The sequence below is a fragment of the Mucor velutinosus genome (genome assembly GCF_035048745.1).
Source record: "Mucor velutinosus strain NIH1002 chromosome Unknown tig00000093, whole genome shotgun sequence".
In the NCBI taxonomy this organism is placed as follows: domain Eukaryota; kingdom Fungi; phylum Mucoromycota; class Mucoromycetes; order Mucorales; family Mucoraceae; genus Mucor; species Mucor velutinosus.
In genome coordinates, this window is record NW_027041907.1 from 3,399,128 (window position 1) to 3,417,184 (window position 18,057).

General features: G+C 38.5%; 4 protein-coding genes across 4 annotated transcripts; 3 read left to right on the forward strand and 1 right to left on the reverse strand.

Moving 5' to 3' along the window:
- Nucleotides 1-813: 813 nt before the first annotated feature.
- ATC70_002866 (uncharacterized protein) lies at nucleotides 814-1,302 on the forward strand (the record flags this gene model as incomplete). The annotated part of the gene is made up of 1 exon (XM_064822236.1): nucleotides 814-1,302. The coding sequence occupies one exon, from the start codon at nucleotides 814-816 to the stop codon at nucleotides 1,300-1,302; it is 489 nt and encodes a 162-aa protein (XP_064681922.1).
- A 5,619-nt stretch (nucleotides 1,303-6,921) lies between these two features.
- Nucleotides 6,922-7,663, forward strand: ATC70_002867 (uncharacterized protein; the record flags this gene model as incomplete). The annotated part of the gene is made up of 2 exons (XM_064822237.1): nucleotides 6,922-7,447; nucleotides 7,491-7,663. 2 exons carry the CDS (start codon nucleotides 6,922-6,924, stop codon nucleotides 7,661-7,663), a joined length of 699 nt encoding a protein of 232 aa, XP_064681923.1.
- Nucleotides 7,664-8,203: 540 nt separating this feature from the next.
- ATC70_002868 (uncharacterized protein) lies at nucleotides 8,204-9,235 on the reverse strand (the record flags this gene model as incomplete). The annotated part of the gene is made up of 2 exons (XM_064822238.1): nucleotides 8,204-8,706; nucleotides 8,758-9,235. The coding sequence occupies 2 exons, from the start codon at nucleotides 9,233-9,235 to the stop codon at nucleotides 8,204-8,206; spliced, it is 981 nt and encodes a 326-aa protein (XP_064681924.1).
- Nucleotides 9,236-13,776: 4,541 nt separating this feature from the next.
- Nucleotides 13,777-14,265, forward strand: AMD1_2 (AMP deaminase; the record flags this gene model as incomplete). The annotated part of the gene is made up of 1 exon (XM_064822239.1): nucleotides 13,777-14,265. One exon carries the CDS (start codon nucleotides 13,777-13,779, stop codon nucleotides 14,263-14,265), a length of 489 nt encoding a protein of 162 aa, XP_064681925.1.
- Nucleotides 14,266-18,057: the final 3,792 nt, after the last annotated feature.

Genomic DNA, 18,057 nt, shown 5'->3' on the forward strand with positions numbered 1-18,057 from the left:
CTATATGCAATTCATCCATGGAGACTACAGAGCAATTTTTCTTTGCTTGTCCTGCCAAACGCTCCTTTTGGTCCGCCGCCTTCAACATGTATATGCCATCCTCCGTCGCACAGAATACCTATTCCAATTTCAGAAAAATCTTGCTTTTAGAACACCACCCATCTCGACAACATCATCCAGTATACCCAGACCTTTCAGTCCACCAGGTCTTTTTTGCTTGTATGCTGCAGACTGTATGGTATTACCACTATCAGCACTACTTTAACGACACCCCCTTTCTACCTTCTATTCTCCTTTATCTTCAAACATCTCTCACAACCTTACATTCCCAGGAAGACCTAGATTAGCTTCTCTAAATCGACACCCTGTATATTCATATATCCAGTCTTTTTCCCCTCTCCCTTTGTTTAGGTGACGTTTAAAGGACTTTAAATAAAGCATTTATATGCCCTAAAAGAAAAATTATATTTTTCGATTTCCTTAATCTATTTTGTGATGTTCGCCTATATAAATTGTGATAATCATACATTATTCCCTAATACACTCTTGCAGTACTTTTCAAGACGCTGCCAATGACACCAAGTAAAATACATGTTTTGACTCAACTTAATGAGCAATTACAGAAAACCCGAAATAAGGTTTTTGGCCAAAATGTCAAAATTAAGCATATAAAGACCTCATTAAAGTGATTTCAGAAGTTGCTTTGGATTCAAAGAAACATTTTGATTTAGTACTTACCATAGTAAAAGTCTTCATTTTCGAGGTGAAAAACGCCTTTGTTTAAATTTCAATGAAAACCATGAGGGGTACCTCATGGGTATCCACCGTAATGTCATCTATCGCTTCCTCACACACACCATCCCTACCAAACGCCTGCTACATTACGTTGAGATAGCTGAATTACCTCTCTGCCCGATCTGTGGTAACGAAGAAAATGCTGTACACTTGCTTTTCCTCTGTTCCAGTAAGGTATCCATCTGGAAAGCTATCATCTTTGAATTCTTGTGGCCAACCGTTTTGATTGGTAATATTATCCAAGCCTGTTCCTCTCTTGAGTTTGAAAACATCAAGTATGTCTCCAAATCGTACACGACTGCTGACATGGTCGTACTGGTAACACTTGACAACATTTGGCGAGCTCAAGTTCGTATGATCTTTCACTCGACTCCATTTACATGGATCGATGTGGTCCAGCAGATCAAGGACGAGCTCCTTCAACTACATTCCCAAACTGAAATTTACAAACAATTGCAATTCTCTAATCACAACTGTCATCTATCGTTTTATCCTAAATATAATTGAACATCATACCAATTGCGCCCGCCTCTTGGTAATGCCTTAGGGACCTACTTACACGGAGCAATCAATAAAAACAATTTTTTTTTGAAAAAAAAGTACCTCATGGTTTTTTATCGATTTTCGGCTATGTTGTTTGGGTCCTCAAAAAGTTGAGAAAAAGTGACAGGAAGTTACTAATACTCAAGTACAGTTGTTTGGTGTCATTCTGACAGCTCAGAAAAGCCTACATGTCAAGATATAAAGGCTTGAAAGCTGTCAAATTTGGTTATGTTTTGCTTTATGGCTTTTTTTACACGGCATGAATCACATCTTTGATAGCTGAAGTCTTCTGGAAGGGCAGTTCTGCAGCCTGTGCAACTTCTAAATATAATAGTGTTTAGAATAACGAAATATAGAGTATATACAATTAGAACTGAATATATTTATTATGTTATTCCAAGATTGAATAGGGATCAAAACTAGTGTAGATATCAAAGGTATTTATAGTTATTATTTGACAGTGCCGCAGCAATAGGACCTTGACCTTGAATGCGGTATAATTGTATAAGCCTTGAACCAGTTAACGAGGATGTGCTGCATCAGAACTCATGAACCACCAGTCAAGGATAAACAACAAAGAGGATCCAGGATAGAATGTTCTTCCTAATAGCTTTGACGGAAGAACATTTGTCGGAATTGAAACCCACTTCCAGGGACGAAAGGTCATAGGCTACCACTCTCCAGGAACCAGGATATAGATTAGCCATTTGATGGCACCACTCATGTTCCTTCGTGCTGCTTGAATAAAGACCTCTCGCTTCTACTATGCATCTCAGCTCATTCTCAGATCCTCTTATGTAATATACAACGCCTAATACATTTGCCTCTCAGAGATGATCTATATCCTAAACAAATATGAGGCGTATTATTGATTTTGATAAAGCTAATTCATGCAAATTTTGATGCGCTTTGTTTTTGGTAAGCTTGATAATAATGGAAATAAGAAACCGAATTGGCTGCTTGAATAGTATGGTTTTGCACCTTCGCTTCGCTGCGATCTGGCCTTCATACAGATCAATGCTATCAAGTGTTGAATTAGATGCCTAGCTGTCGTAGGTTTTTTATTGTTGCTTAGCTATGGTAAACCTTCCAACCCCCCCTCCCCATTGTCACCGTTGTCCAGCTCTCAATTCTTTAGAATTATATTTGAAAAAATGAAATTGGCATGTCTACTTTTTAAGTACATAGTTTTCCAGTATCCATAGTGACAATGATTAAAAATTTAGGAACATGATCTTGGCCTGGTTCACTGTAGGAGGACGTAAAAATTGTAATGTCTTGTAAACTTGCTGATTGAATATTTCTTGCATGGGCTGATTTTGCTCATCTAAAGGTGTATCCTTGGATGTGGGGTCAAGTAAATTGACGGGATCAAGCGGGTTGAGATTTGTGATAGGTACAGGTATTCGACTCTTGGGAATTCTAGAGCTTTTGGGATAAAATCATTGTGAGCTAATAATGCCACTATCTTACTGGCTGGGTAATGGATGTTAATAATAGAACCTGAATTGAATTTAGCTTTGCAAAGTTTTGAGCAATTTTCCTAGAATGGTTTTCGAAGGCAGATGTACTGAAATTCTTGGTTTTCTGAGACTGGTGTAAACAATCGCAAGTCGCCTTTACAAATGGCCGTCATCTGGGTACCTGGTGCGGGTGCATTCGGTGATAGGGTGGAGTTGGCATATTCGGACTGCAAAGATGGGAATTCCTAATCTTGTATGCTTGTTATTGGATTGGGGCTTGTGGGCTAATAGGCGTTGCGTAACATTTCATGCTGATTTGATTCCGGACGTTCCAGGCGTTTGATAACATCAGTAACTTGGTCTTGTGATATTTGTTGATTAATATTAGTGGAATTGAGCTTGTCTTTCATGTTTTGTACACGTGAGTCGACAGTGGATGAGAAAAACGATATTCTGTTTCAGCCTCTCAAATTGAGGGACTAGAAAGTCTTGGAGGCCTTCCAGTATATCAGACAAAGATGGACAGGTAGTTTTAGGGCAAGAACGAAGGAAGGTAATGGGAGTTGCTGCAACTGCGTTGCAACCTTCTTGTTATATTTCGTCTTTTCTGATGGAGCCGTAAAATATCGCTTCTTGAGCAGAGAAAAGGTAGGAAAAGGATCGACGTTGTGATGTTAGGGTGGAGAGTCTACAAACTTGTTGAACGAGTAATCAAGAAAACTATCGATGTAGATTATGTTGCTGGTGTATGCGCTGATGTGGGTGTCACATGTTGTTAATATCTAGTAGTTGGCGTACATTCAAACAGGAAAATAGATTAAAGATGTTGACGATAATGTAGTGTACAAATGCTGCATGAAACTTGAGCTCTTTTTCACATCGTCCTAATAATAGCTTTCGTTATATATCATTGTATAAGCAAAGATGGGTTTCGAGGAAAATCCCCTCTCCCAACTCTGATATAACTTTTTTATATTATTGATTGAATGGTTATGATCTTCGGCGAAAGCCCACAGGGCGACGCCATCATCGAGAGTAGCGAGATCGTTCGGCTACTAGAGAGGTTTGATTAGTACCTATATAATAATCTCTACTACTCAAAATAACAAATGTTCATTTGAAGAGAAGGCTGGCAGGCAAGTTGCAATGAAAGACTCACGCATGCTACTTTGGATTTGATAGGTTAAACAAATGCTCATCATATGCTGCTGCTGAGCAATATATTCCAAGTTGAAGATGGTGATACACTAAAATAACAGAATGCAGAGGCTGATATAAACAGCGTGGTTTTGGCTTAGTTCTAGCTCGTCGCTCATTAGTTTAGTAGTCGTTATTTCGTGGGAAGTATTCAGCACTATATATAACCTTATGCATGCCAAGTACCTATTATCGTCAAGTATTTGGCAATGCCAAGAATCACACAATCATGAGTTATGCTTTTTAACCACGATTAGTAATAATAATAATGATTACAAATCATTACGTATGTCCGCGTAGTCCTGATTACAAATCATTACCCACGTCCTCGTAATAATCACTCATGTCTCGGCGCTTATGTCCGCACCTTTTGTCAAGTATAAATATCATGCCCCTTTCCACTTCATCCGTTTCCAATTGTAAATTATCTTCTATATCCTTTCTTACCTTAAAACAATTATTCTTCAATAACAAACCATCTCAATCAAGTCAAGTATCAAGTTCCAAGTTTCAAGTCCAAGTTCCAAGTCCAAGTTCCTGACAAGAATACAAGTATAATATGGTCAGTATACAGTGTGCAGCTACCTTGCGATGTGTCAACTAACTGGTGATTCAAGGATCTTTTCTGCCTGGTGTCTGGTTGGTCTGTGGCTTTTCATCCAAGCGAAAAGCCTTCTTTTGTATGCTTTCAAGTCAGAAAACATACCAAGCTTACACTATTTCGCTTGTATTTGAAATGGTAGACTGTGCTTATGCTTAATGTTCGACTGTCTTTAAACTTACTCGAGAAGCCTAACGGCACCAATGTATTCAAAAGTCTGGTATATCAGGTAGTTTATTCATGGTAGTCTATGGCAACCCTATCCTCGGTCTATTTTTCCTTGCTTGGTAGATTTTGAGACGCGGCCACTGTCACGCTACCCCCTTTTTTTTCTCTCTCACGTTTCCTCTTTTTTTTTTTTTTTTCCAACATATACACACCCTTTACAGTCAATTTTATTTTTTATATTTTTTTTTTCTTTTAGCAATGACGATCTTTAACTTTCCAAGTCTCTTCTTACTGAAACCAGCGGTGGTAGACCTAGTCAAAACTAGCAAAGGTGAATGGTGCTGGTAACGATAGTCTATTATGAAGGTAATAGTGCTAGCGGTGCATCCTAGTCGGTACCGTTCGAGTTCTAGGGCGAGTAGCTTTGTAGCTATTAGCATCTCCACTTGAGCTTCAATCTCATCAAGCAAGGTTCACCAACTGATTTGTGCGTCTTTGTCATCTTTTTGACTTTGCATGTTCATTTCAGATTTCCTTTTGGGTTCAACTAGTATCTCCCTTCTCGTGGGTGAACACCGTCAGTAATGTATTAGTATTTTCTACTACATGAAGCTAAATGATACTGCCAGAATAGTTCTTTTTTGTTATTTAATAAATTCAACTTGTATTATTTACCAGCTCCTCTTATTAATGTCTATTTGCGTTGTCTAAAATTTAATTAAAAATAATGAAAAGGTGATTCATGTTGAGGTGAGCTCCTGTTTCCATCATGTTATTTATTGAGCGATACAAAATACTGGAAGGTGTTGCAGAAGTATAGTTAATTGAGAAGATACACAAACCCAAAGAAAGAACCCTACGTATTATACTTTGATTGTTTTCTGGAAAGACAATTGGTACCGCCGTAACATTGAGCAGCTGTTTCTTTAAAAGCTTCTAATGTAAAATATCAATGACATACTGCCCGTTGTAAGCATATAAATTTAAATCAAAAAACGGATGGTCAGAAAACTAGGGCTAGATATTTTAGCTACTGCTGGATTGCGAGTGCGTAAAATCAAACTGCTGCAAGATGTATCAGAAAAGATGACAATAAAGACCCCCTCATTATTGAAAACTAAACTATGAGCATCACCGATGGACCTCTTAGTCAATCGTTTTTTTCATGAGCTTGACGGATATAAGAAGAGACATAGGAATTCCATATGCTGCTAGAAGATAAAAATCTTCCATACTTGACTCATTGGGAACTAATATCACATCATCACCTAGGTATGATGCCCATCTATTCTTGAACTTCACCGTCTCGCAGTAGTAGGCAGATGATGATTTCGTTTGATCTGTTCTATTCTCCTTGAATAAGCAAATAGAACTAAGCATTACAATTTTTGCTTCAATAGATTCGCTATGTCTTTTAATAAAGCAATGCGGATACCAACAGACGACATGTATAGACAGTAATCATACTGAATATGTCCGTTTTAATTGAATTGGTAATTAGTGTGTTGCTGTCAGTGCACGATAGATTTCGACCAACAGAACTCAGGAGGATACTATGATCCAACGCTCCAACTTTACCGACGAAACAACAATCGTATTTTTTTCCTAGGATGATGATTGATCCCATGCTGAATGGGGTATATGTACATTCAATGACAAAAGTAAAGTGAGCATTAGAGCAATTCAGATTGAACACCAATGCACTGATGCTTGGTTACTCCCATCTTATAAAATGATTGAGAATGCATTTTTTACATCTATGCATTCATACATCCAAAAAGTGGCATTTCTTGCGTACATTTAGAAAGGTCACCATGGAACTTGTTTTCATCACTAAAACCCCCTATCATACTCGCCTTTAACAGCTTATTTTACTCTTTTATAGGGCTTTACTTCTATTGCAATGTGATTCGCTGATGCGCGTAAAACAGCCAGCATTCTTCCATCGCCCCATCATTCAGGAATTTGAGATATACAGTAACACTTGGATGAATTTGAGGCCCAAGCTCTGGCGTCAGAAATTGTTGTAAGCCATTGGAATAGCACCAAATAGTTGCTCTCAACCATGAGTCATTTTTTAACAGCTTTACTCAATTTTTGGGAGCCGAAATTTCATCACCTAGAATTGGCCCCAAACTATGGGGGGCATACCTCATGAAAATCCTTGAAAATTCTTGTCTGGACACGGAAAGCAAACTCAATGATGTTGAGGCCTTTTATCAGGATTTGTACATGGAGAAGCCGATTGACATGAATTGCCTGAACGCCATGTTGGGACATATCAATCGCACTTTATCATCCGAAAATACTGCACAGATTATGGAGTCAATAGATTATGATGATATCTTGGATGACGCCCGTCCAACACCCAAAGAGAGTAGCCCAGATCTAGAAGGCATTGGCTATGAGATACGTTACCTCCTTGTGTCCCATCCAAGCTGTCGGGACATTATCCACCAGGTATTCAATGAAGCTATCCATTTGGCAAAGTTCCCAACACCTTGGCAGGTCTCGTGTACCGTCATTCTACACAAGAAAGGTGCCAAGAGTGACCTCGCCAACTATCGGCCCATCGCACGTATTGCAGCTGACTGCAACGTTTTTACCCGAATAATGAACTCTCGAGCTGTCCAAGTTGCTAACAAGATTATCACCCCCTACCAATGTGGTTTCCTGCCAGGTCGTTATAGTGATGACCATGGCATGTCCCTAAGCGCTTCTAGATAATGCTTATTCTGCCAGCTGGCGGAATCCCTCTAACTTTGCAGCCTATGCCGTCATCATGCTTGATAACGACAAGGCTTTTGAAAGCGTTCATCCCAAGTATCTCCCACAAGTGTTGCTGAAATTTGGTTTCCCTGAAGCGTTTGTCACGTATCACGAACCTCTTCGTTGATAGTGATGAACTCGTAATAATAGTCGATGATAATAATCAGTTGTCAGCTGTAACTAAAACGAAAGCAAAGAGCTTTTTTATTACAGGGCATCTAATTAGCTTAGATATATTAGATCCTTGGTAAATGACTACTACGTTGAGATTGTATATAAATAGCAGGCCACTGGGGCCTTATGGATTGTTGGTATAGCTTGTTGAGAGGCCGCCTAAGTCGATATGTTTCATGTAGTGTAGGTAGAACTCGATATCTTGACATCAGGGAGATTGAATGTATTGTAGTTCCTGAGGCACTCGTGTACTCACAGTTGACTGGACTTGTAAACATACTGTAGGGGGAAAAACTGTCCCGTTCGTTTAAAATTTTGTCTTTTTGCACAAGTTTTTGGTCATTTCTTTGTATACAAAGTCGAAATATATATCCTTTGAATGAGAGAAAGTAGTGCTATCTATACATAACTATAACTTTTTTAAAAACTAAAATCCAATGATTTTATTGGTTAAAAATAAATATAGAAAAATGTACATTTTATTATAAAATCTTTAATAGTGAGTTGAACCACCTTTGCTCTTGATGACAGCCTTGATTCGGGCAGGCATACTATCAATATATTTCTGGCACTCTTTTTCTGTTATTTTGTACCACTGAATGTTAATACGCCGCACTAATTCTTCTTTTGTAGAGGGCCTACTGGGATACTTATTAAGACGAAGCTTTAGGAGATGCCAGACATGTTCAATGGGATTAAGATTGGGACTTTGGGGTGGCCAATCCATAATTTTGTCTAGGTTAAACCCATTGTCGGTGAACCATTGTTTAGTAATGCCCGATGTATGCGGTGTTGCTATGTCTTGTTGAATTCGCACATCAGATGGTGTCTTCCCAAAGTGCTCAAGAGTGTCGTTCAATGATGTCTTCGAAATATCGACAAACAAGCCCGAGTTTATTGCGTCTTCAATAATGGTAGTACCATAACCAGGCCCCTCCGCTGTTATGCAACTCCAGAACATGACCCCACCGTCATTTCTCTGCACCTGAGACTTGACTTGATACGACTGCATGATTCAGCCACCATTCGTCCAGTAAAAAGAATTACCATCTGAGCCCCAAAGGTTTATTCTTGTTTCATCCGAAGACACCCAACGACGCCAATCAGCAGTAGTAAGATGCCTATGCTTTTTAGCCCACGCCAATCGAAGCCGCTTGTTTACCTTGCTAACAAAATTTATCTTTGCTTTTATTCGAGATTTAAGACCATTTCTTTTCAATGACTTGCGGATGCCACCAATTGACATATCTTGACCCATCAATCTTAAACTTTCTTGCGCTGCTCCGGGACTATCTAAAGTACCTGATCGAAGTTCTCTTGACATTAGGGACATAGTTTTAGTACCAAGTTTTTTCGGTCTTCCGCCAAGAGGTCTAGCTGGGTCAGGGCAATATAGTTTTCTGAGCCTTGTAAGAGTAGAGTTACCCACTCCTGGATACAAATATCTTATCTTTGAGAACGACAGACCACGTTGGAGCAAAGATTGGAGAGTGTTGCGCAAATCTTGTGTTAAACGAGCAGGCATAATGAAAGTTTTGAAAAAAAATAAGAAAGCAAAGAAATAAAGAAAAAAATATGAAGAAATTAGCTTTTTTTTAATACTTTTAGAATGCTCCTCAGGTATTAAATATTCTGAGCATACCGCGGGTAGTTTTTTTTTAGATCTCTCCGATACGTTTATCGGAAGTAAAGATATCAACCATTTTATATTCTCTAGAATTATCCAACTAACATTTTTGCCACTTCTCACTTTAGCCTACAGTAATTATACTAAGTTCTGAATGCCAAATTAGCAATTTATCTCGTACAACGCTTATCACATCTGGTGAACCTCAGTATTTAGATAGCTGAGATGCACTTCAAATATCATAGCTTGTCCATGTTGTTGCACAACACAGACATATCTACCCATAAAGAATACCTTAATCTTTATAGACAGTTGTAGCCCTTCTGGCACAGCATCGATAATTCTTTCAAATTCAAGACCCCCATTTAATCAGCATCACAATCGTCATTGTGATCAACAAAAAGACACCTAGGTCAGCCAGCGGCAATACCGCCACCACCAAAATTGATTCAAACTCAGTTTATTTTTTCTGTTCAAGATTGACTTCCTTAATTTGTTTTGAGATATTCAACTATATAAATTGTAATAATCATACGATGCTTCCTAATATACTCTTGCAGTACTTTTCAAGGCGCTTCCAATGACACCAAGTAAAATACTTGTTCTGACTCAACTTAATGAGCAATTACAGCAAACACGAAATAAGGTTTTTGGCCAAAATGTCGAAATTTTGCATACAAAGACCTCATAAAGTGGTTTCTGAAGTAGCTTTGTATGGAGAGAAACACTTTGAATTAATATCATAACATAATAAATGTTCAGTCCTTAGACACTTTACAACCCTAATATGGAACCTGAGTTTCAAGGCATCTATCAGGCCTGGCTCATATGTGGATAATGATTTTACAATCATTCAGCAAAATCAACTGTTGTTATTTTTACCATTTTTCCTTTGGTCAATGCTGCCAACCTTTTCCTTGAACGACGGCTCGGAGCTTCAGAGATTGAAGTACTTACTGCAGACATTTTACGCAACCCTTGCATCGTCAATGTCCAGACTAACATTATTAAATATAGAATGCAAAAGAATATCACTATGAACGATATAGAAGGCAATAAAGTATTATTATAAACAATAGTGCTATGACCTGCCACCTATTTTCCATACGCTTCAAGGGCATTTAGTACTGTATTGCCTTATGAAAAGGGCATTGAGTTCTCCAGCTGGCCGCACAAGCCAGAATTAATTAAAACCCAGACTTACAGTCTGTTCCAGATTGGACAAATCTTGATAATTTCGAACTCGATTGAACTATTTTTGCAGATTCGACTAAGTGAAATATGATGATTATCCCATGCTTCCTTAAGCTTTCCTGTAGTACTTTTCAAGGCGCTTCCAATGGTACCAAGTTATATATATGTTTTGAATAAACGTATTGAATGATTTGTAAAAATATGAAAAGAGGTTTCTGGCCAAAAAGTCGAAATTTTACATATCAAAGTCCCACAAAGATGATTTCAGAGGTTGTTTTGGATCGATAGAAACATTTTGATTCAGGATATACCATAGTAAAAGTGTTCATTATAAAGGTGTAAAACGCGATCGTTTGATTTTCGATGAAAACCATGAGGGGTATCTCATGCTTTTTGGTCGATTTTTGACCATGTTTTTTTGATCCCCAAAAAGTTGAGCAAAGGTGTCAGAAAGTAACTACCTGATGAGAGCAATTGTTTGGTGTTATTCTGATAATCTAAAACGGCCTTAAACGCAAGAAAATGCAGCTCAAATGCACTCATATTTTGCTGTATTAGGGACACTAAGGACTAAAAAGTGGGAATACCAGTATGCTGCTTGCCCGTATATGAAGTAACTACGTGTATATGGATGTAGAATATCACATAAGAATCAGATCCACAGATAATATGAAGGGTTACTATGTGTAAGTGGAGGGTCAAAATGAAAGTAGCAGAATTTTGATAAAATACGCAAGAGCAATCAGTAGCACAAGCTGCCGCTGCGCAGGTTGGTTCTCTACCTTCGCTACGCTTCGGTGAGAACCATCCGAAGCATAAACACTCATACGATTAGTGATTATATATCAATCAACAATCAGGGTTCCTCTTCTAACATTTTAGCTATATTAATTTTGGGATATTAGCCAAAGGCCCGCGGCAGCGCGAGCCGTTTGAACGTAGGTTGGTTTCCACCGAAGCGAAGCGTAGGTCAGGAAACCACCCGAAGTGCTGAAAAGCTCGTATGCCATAGTAAAAGTCTTCATTTTTAAGGTAAAAAATGCGATTGTTTGATTTTCGATGAAAGTCATGATGTACCCCTCATGGTTGTTGATCGATTTTTGGCCATGTTTTTTTTTGACCCAAAAAGTTGAGCAAGGGTGTCAGGAAGTTACTACTATTCATGTACAATTGCCTGGTGTTATTCCCGAGGCTTAAAAAAGTCTACATGTCAAGATATGAAGACTTCAAAAGTGTCCAATTTGGCTGTATTTTTGCTTTATGGCTTTTATTTACACAGCATGAATCACATCTTTCTTAGCTGCAACTTACTGGAAGGGCAGTTCTGTAGGTTGCGCAATTTTTAATTCGAAGAGGAGGCATATTGATTTTGGTAAAGCTAATTCATGCAAATTTTGATGCGAAATGTTGCTGGTAAACTTATAAAAGCGGAAATATATACTCGAATTTACTGCTTGAACTCTACGGTTTTACACCTTTGCTCGGCTGCGGTAAAGCCTATTATGTCTAATATTACCAAATGTTGAATTTAATGCAATCTCGCTACGCTCAATGACGATGGCGACATCCTGCAGGCTCTTACTGGAGACATAATAAATCAGATATAATAAAATTTTGGCATAATATGAAGTTGATATTAAACAACCAACTATTAGTAAAAGAAAGGTTATATCAGAGTCTGGAGAAAGTAATAACGATACATCTTAATACAAAAAAAAAGAGCCTGGAGGAGGAGGAAAGGAAGTATCACCCTCAGCGCCCTGTTTACTTACACTGATACCAACCGAAGCCTATTATTGAGACGCTGTGAAAAAAAATTCAAGGTTTATGCAGCATTTGTAAACCACAATCTCCATTTTTTCAGATGATAGCGTTACCATATCATTCACTGCTGTTGATGCTCTGAATAATATGGCGACGTAAAGCTGGTCCTAAGTAAATTCAGGACTTGCGTAACATCTACTGCAACTTTTTTGAGATACTGTCATTGCAAAAGACACCGTCATAAGAAAAAGCTCTCCAAAAGAAGTATTTAGGCCAAGCAATTATTCTTTTAATTCCATGATCCCATTTAGTCAGCATCGCAATCAACATTATTGCCACCAAAAGATAGGCATTTGTGGTAGGTTAGCCAGCGGCAATTCCGCCTCCAAAAATGATTCAAGCTCAATTTATTCTTTCTGTTCAAGATTAGGCAAATTTTGTATTTTTCCAGATAGCTCCTCTATCTACCAAGGGCTTCAAAGCCCTTCCTCCCTCACCTCCCTCGAAGACTCCACCAAAAATTCTGGCACCTTTCAAATGGCAAATGCTTTGATCCTTACGCCTTCCCTTGAATGCAAGAAACACATGGTACCGCGTGCTTCATAACAAGATCGCTACTAGAGAACTGCTACAGAGTCGCCTCAAAACTCCTCCTGACCCCATCTGCTCTATATGCAATTCATCCATGGAGACTACAGAGCAATTTTTCTTTGCTTGTCCTGCCAAACGCTCCTTTTGGTCCGCCGCCTTCAACATGTATATGCCATCCTCCGTCGCACAGAATACCTATTCCAATTTCAGAAAAATCTTGCTTTTAGAACACCACCCATCTCGACAACATCATCCAGTATACCCAGACCTTTCAGTCCACCAGGTCTTTTTTGCTTGTATGCTGCAGACTGTATGGTATTACCACTATCAGCACTACTTTAACGACACCCCCTTTCTACCTTCTATTCTCCTTTATCTTCAAACATCTCTCACAACCTTACATTCCCAGGAAGACCTAGATTAGCTTCTCTAAATCGACACCCTGTATATTCATATATCCAGTCTTTTTCCCCTCTCCCTTTGTTTAGGTGACGTTTAAAGGACTTTAAATAAAGCATTTATATGCCCTAAAAGAAAAATTATATTTTTCGATTTCCTTAATCTATTTTGTGATGTTCGCCTATATAAATTGTGATAATCATACATTATTCCCTAATACACTCTTGCAGTACTTTTCAAGACGCTGCCAATGACACCAAGTAAAATACATGTTTTGACTCAACTTAATGAGCAATTACAGAAAACCCGAAATAAGGTTTTTGGCCAAAATGTCAAAATTAAGCATATAAAGACCTCATTAAAGTGATTTCAGAAGTTGCTTTGGATTCAAAGAAACATTTTGATTTAGTACTTACCATAGTAAAAGTCTTCATTTTCGAGGTGAAAAACGCCTTTGTTTAAATTTCAATGAAAACCATGAGGGGTACCTCATGGGTATCCACCGTAATGTCATCTATCGCTTCCTCACACACACCATCCCTACCAAACGCCTGCTACATTACGTTGAGATAGCTGAATTACCTCTCTGCCCGATCTGTGGTAACGAAGAAAATGCTGTACACTTGCTTTTCCTCTGTTCCAGTAAGGTATCCATCTGGAAAGCTATCATCTTTGAATTCTTGTGGCCAACCGTTTTGATTGGTAATATTATCCAAGCCTGTTCCTCTCTTGAGTTTGAAAACATCAAGTATGTCTCCAAATCGTACACGACTGCTGACATGGTCGTACTGGTAACACTTGACAACATTTGGCGAGCTCAAGTTCGTATGATCTTTCACTCGACTCCATTTACATGGATCGATGTGGTCCAGCAGATCAAGGACGAGCTCCTTCAACTACATTCCCAAACTGAAATTTACAAACAATTGCAATTCTCTAATCACAACTGTCATCTATCGTTTTATCCTAAATATAATTGAACATCATACCAATTGCGCCCGCCTCTTGGTAATGCCTTAGGGACCTACTTACACGGAGCAATCAATAAAAACAATTTTTTTTTGAAAAAAAAGTACCTCATGGTTTTTTATCGATTTTCGGCTATGTTGTTTGGGTCCTCAAAAAGTTGAGAAAAAGTGACAGGAAGTTACTAATACTCAAGTACAGTTGTTTGGTGTCATTCTGACAGCTCAGAAAAGCCTACATGTCAAGATATAAAGGCTTGAAAGCTGTCAAATTTGGTTATGTTTTGCTTTATGGCTTTTTTTACACGGCATGAATCACATCTTTGATAGCTGAAGTCTTCTGGAAGGGCAGTTCTGCAGCCTGTGCAACTTCTAAATATAATAGTGTTTAGAATAACGAAATATAGAGTATATACAATTAGAACTGAATATATTTATTATGTTATTCCAAGATTGAATAGGGATCAAAACTAGTGTAGATATCAAAGGTATTTATAGTTATTATTTGACAGTGCCGCAGCAATAGGACCTTGACCTTGAATGCGGTATAATTGTATAAGCCTTGAACCAGTTAACGAGGATGTGCTGCATCAGAACTCATGAACCACCAGTCAAGGATAAACAACAAAGAGGATCCAGGATAGAATGTTCTTCCTAATAGCTTTGACGGAAGAACATTTGTCGGAATTGAAACCCACTTCCAGGGACGAAAGGTCATAGGCTACCACTCTCCAGGAACCAGGATATAGATTAGCCATTTGATGGCACCACTCATGTTCCTTCGTGCTGCTTGAATAAAGACCTCTCGCTTCTACTATGCATCTCAGCTCATTCTCAGATCCTCTTATGTAATATACAACGCCTAATACATTTGCCTCTCAGAGATGATCTATATCCTAAACAAATATGAGGCGTATTATTGATTTTGATAAAGCTAATTCATGCAAATTTTGATGCGCTTTGTTTTTGGTAAGCTTGATAATAATGGAAATAAGAAACCGAATTGGCTGCTTGAATAGTATGGTTTTGCACCTTCGCTTCGCTGCGATCTGGCCTTCATACAGATCAATGCTATCAAGTGTTGAATTAGATGCCTAGCTGTCGTAGGTTTTTTATTGTTGCTTAGCTATGGTAAACCTTCCAACCCCCCCTCCCCATTGTCACCGTTGTCCAGCTCTCAATTCTTTAGAATTATATTTGAAAAAATGAAATTGGCATGTCTACTTTTTAAGTACATAGTTTTCCAGTATCCATAGTGACAATGATTAAAAATTTAGGAACATGATCTTGGCCTGGTTCACTGTAGGAGGACGTAAAAATTGTAATGTCTTGTAAACTTGCTGATTGAATATTTCTTGCATGGGCTGATTTTGCTCATCTAAAGGTGTATCCTTGGATGTGGGGTCAAGTAAATTGACGGGATCAAGCGGGTTGAGATTTGTGATAGGTACAGGTATTCGACTCTTGGGAATTCTAGAGCTTTTGGGATAAAATCATTGTGAGCTAATAATGCCACTATCTTACTGGCTGGGTAATGGATGTTAATAATAGAACCTGAATTGAATTTAGCTTTGCAAAGTTTTGAGCAATTTTCCTAGAATGGTTTTCGAAGGCAGATGTACTGAAATTCTTGGTTTTCTGAGACTGGTGTAAACAATCGCAAGTCGCCTTTACAAATGGCCGTCATCTGGGTACCTGGTGCGGGTGCATTCGGTGATAGGGTGGAGTTGGCATATTCGGACTGCAAAGATGGGAATTCCTAATCTTGTATGCTTGTTATTGGATTGGGGCTTGTGGGCTAATAGGCGTTGCGTAACATTTCATGCTGATTTGATTCCGGACGTTCCAGGCGTTTGATAACATCAGTAACTTGGTCTTGTGGTATTTGTTGATTAATATTAATGGAATTGAGCTTGTCTTTCATGTTTTGTACACGTGAGTCGACAGTGGATGAGAAAAACGATATTCTGTTTCAGCCTCTCAAATTGAGGGACTAGAAAGTCTTGGAGGCCTTCCAGTATATCAGACAAAGATTGACAGGTAGTTGTAGGGCAAGAACGAAGGAAGGTAATGGGAGCTGCTGCAACTGCGTTGCAACCTTCTTGTTATATTTCGTCTTTTCTGAGGGAGCCGTAAAATGTTGCTTCTTGGGCAGAGAAAAGGTAAGAAAAGGATCTACGTTGTGATGTTAGGGTGGAGAGTCTACAAACTTGTTGAACGAGTAATCAAGAAAACTATCGATGTAGATTATGTTGCTGGTGTATGCGCTGATGTGGGTGTCACATGTTGTTAATATCTAGTAGTTGGCGTACATTCAAACAGGAAAATAGATTAAAGATGTTGACGATAATGTAGTGTACAAATGCTGCATGAAACTTGAGCTCTTTTTCACATCGTCCTAATAATAGCTTTCGTTATATATCATTGTATAAGCAAAGATGGGTTTCGAGGAAAATCCCCTCTCCCAACTCTGATATAACTTTTTTATAGTATTGATTGAATGGTTATGGTCTTCGGCGAAAGCCCACAGGGCGACGCCATCATCGAGAGTAGCGAGATCGTTCGGCTACTAGAGAGGTTTGATTAGTACCTAGATAATAAATCTCTACTACTCAAAATAACAAATGTTCATTTGAAGAGAAGGCTGGCAGGCAAGTTGCAATGAAAGACTCACGCATGCTACTTTGGATTTGATAGGTTAAACAAATGCTCATCATATGCTGCTGCTGAGCAATATATTCCAAGTTGAAGATGGTGATACACTAAAATAACAGAATGCAGAGGCTGATATAAACAGCGTGGTTTTGGCTTAGTTCTAGCTCGTCGCTCATTAGTTTAGTAGTCGTTATTTCGTGGGAAGTATTCAGCACTATATATAACCTTATGCATGCCAAGTACCTATTATCGTCAAGTATTTGGCAATGCCAAGAATCACACAATCATGAGTTATGCTTTTTAACCACGATTAGTAATAATAATAATGATTACAAATCATTACGTATGTCCGCGTAGTCCTGATTACAAATCATTACCCACGTCCTCGTAATAATCACTCATGTCTCGGCGCTTATGTCCGCACCTTTTGTCAAGTATAAATATCATGCCCCTTTCCACTTCATCCGTTTCCAATGGTAAATTATCTTCTATATCCTTTCTTACCTTAAAACAATTATTCTTCAATAACAAACCATCTCAATCAAGTCAAGTATCAAGTTCCAAGTTTCAAGTCCAAGTCCCAAGTCCAAGTTCCTGACAAGAATACAAGTATAATATGGTCAGTATACAGTGTGCAGCTACCTTGCGATGTGTCAACTAACTGGTGATTCAAGGATCTTTTCTGCCTGGTGTCTGGTTGGTCTGTGGCTTTTCATCCAAGCGAAAAGCCTTCTTTTGTATGCTTTCAAGTCAGAAAACATACCAAGCTTACACTATTTCGCTTGTATTTGAAATGGTAGACTGTGCTTATGCTTAATGTTCGACTGTCTTTAAACTTACTCGAGAAGCCTAACGGCACCAATGTATTCAAAAGTCTGGTATATCAGGTAGTTTATTCATGGTAGTCTATGGCAACCCTATCCTCGGTCTATTTTTCCTTGCTTGGTAGATTTTGAGACGCGGCCACTGTCACGCTACCCCCTTTTTTTTCTCTCTCACGTTTCCTCTTTTTTTTTTTCCAACATATACACACCCTTTACAGTCAATTTTATTTTTTATATTTTATTTTTTTCTTTTAGCAATGACGATCTTTAACTTTCCAAGTCTCTTCTTACTGAAACCAGCGGTGGTAGACCTAGTCAAAACTAGCAA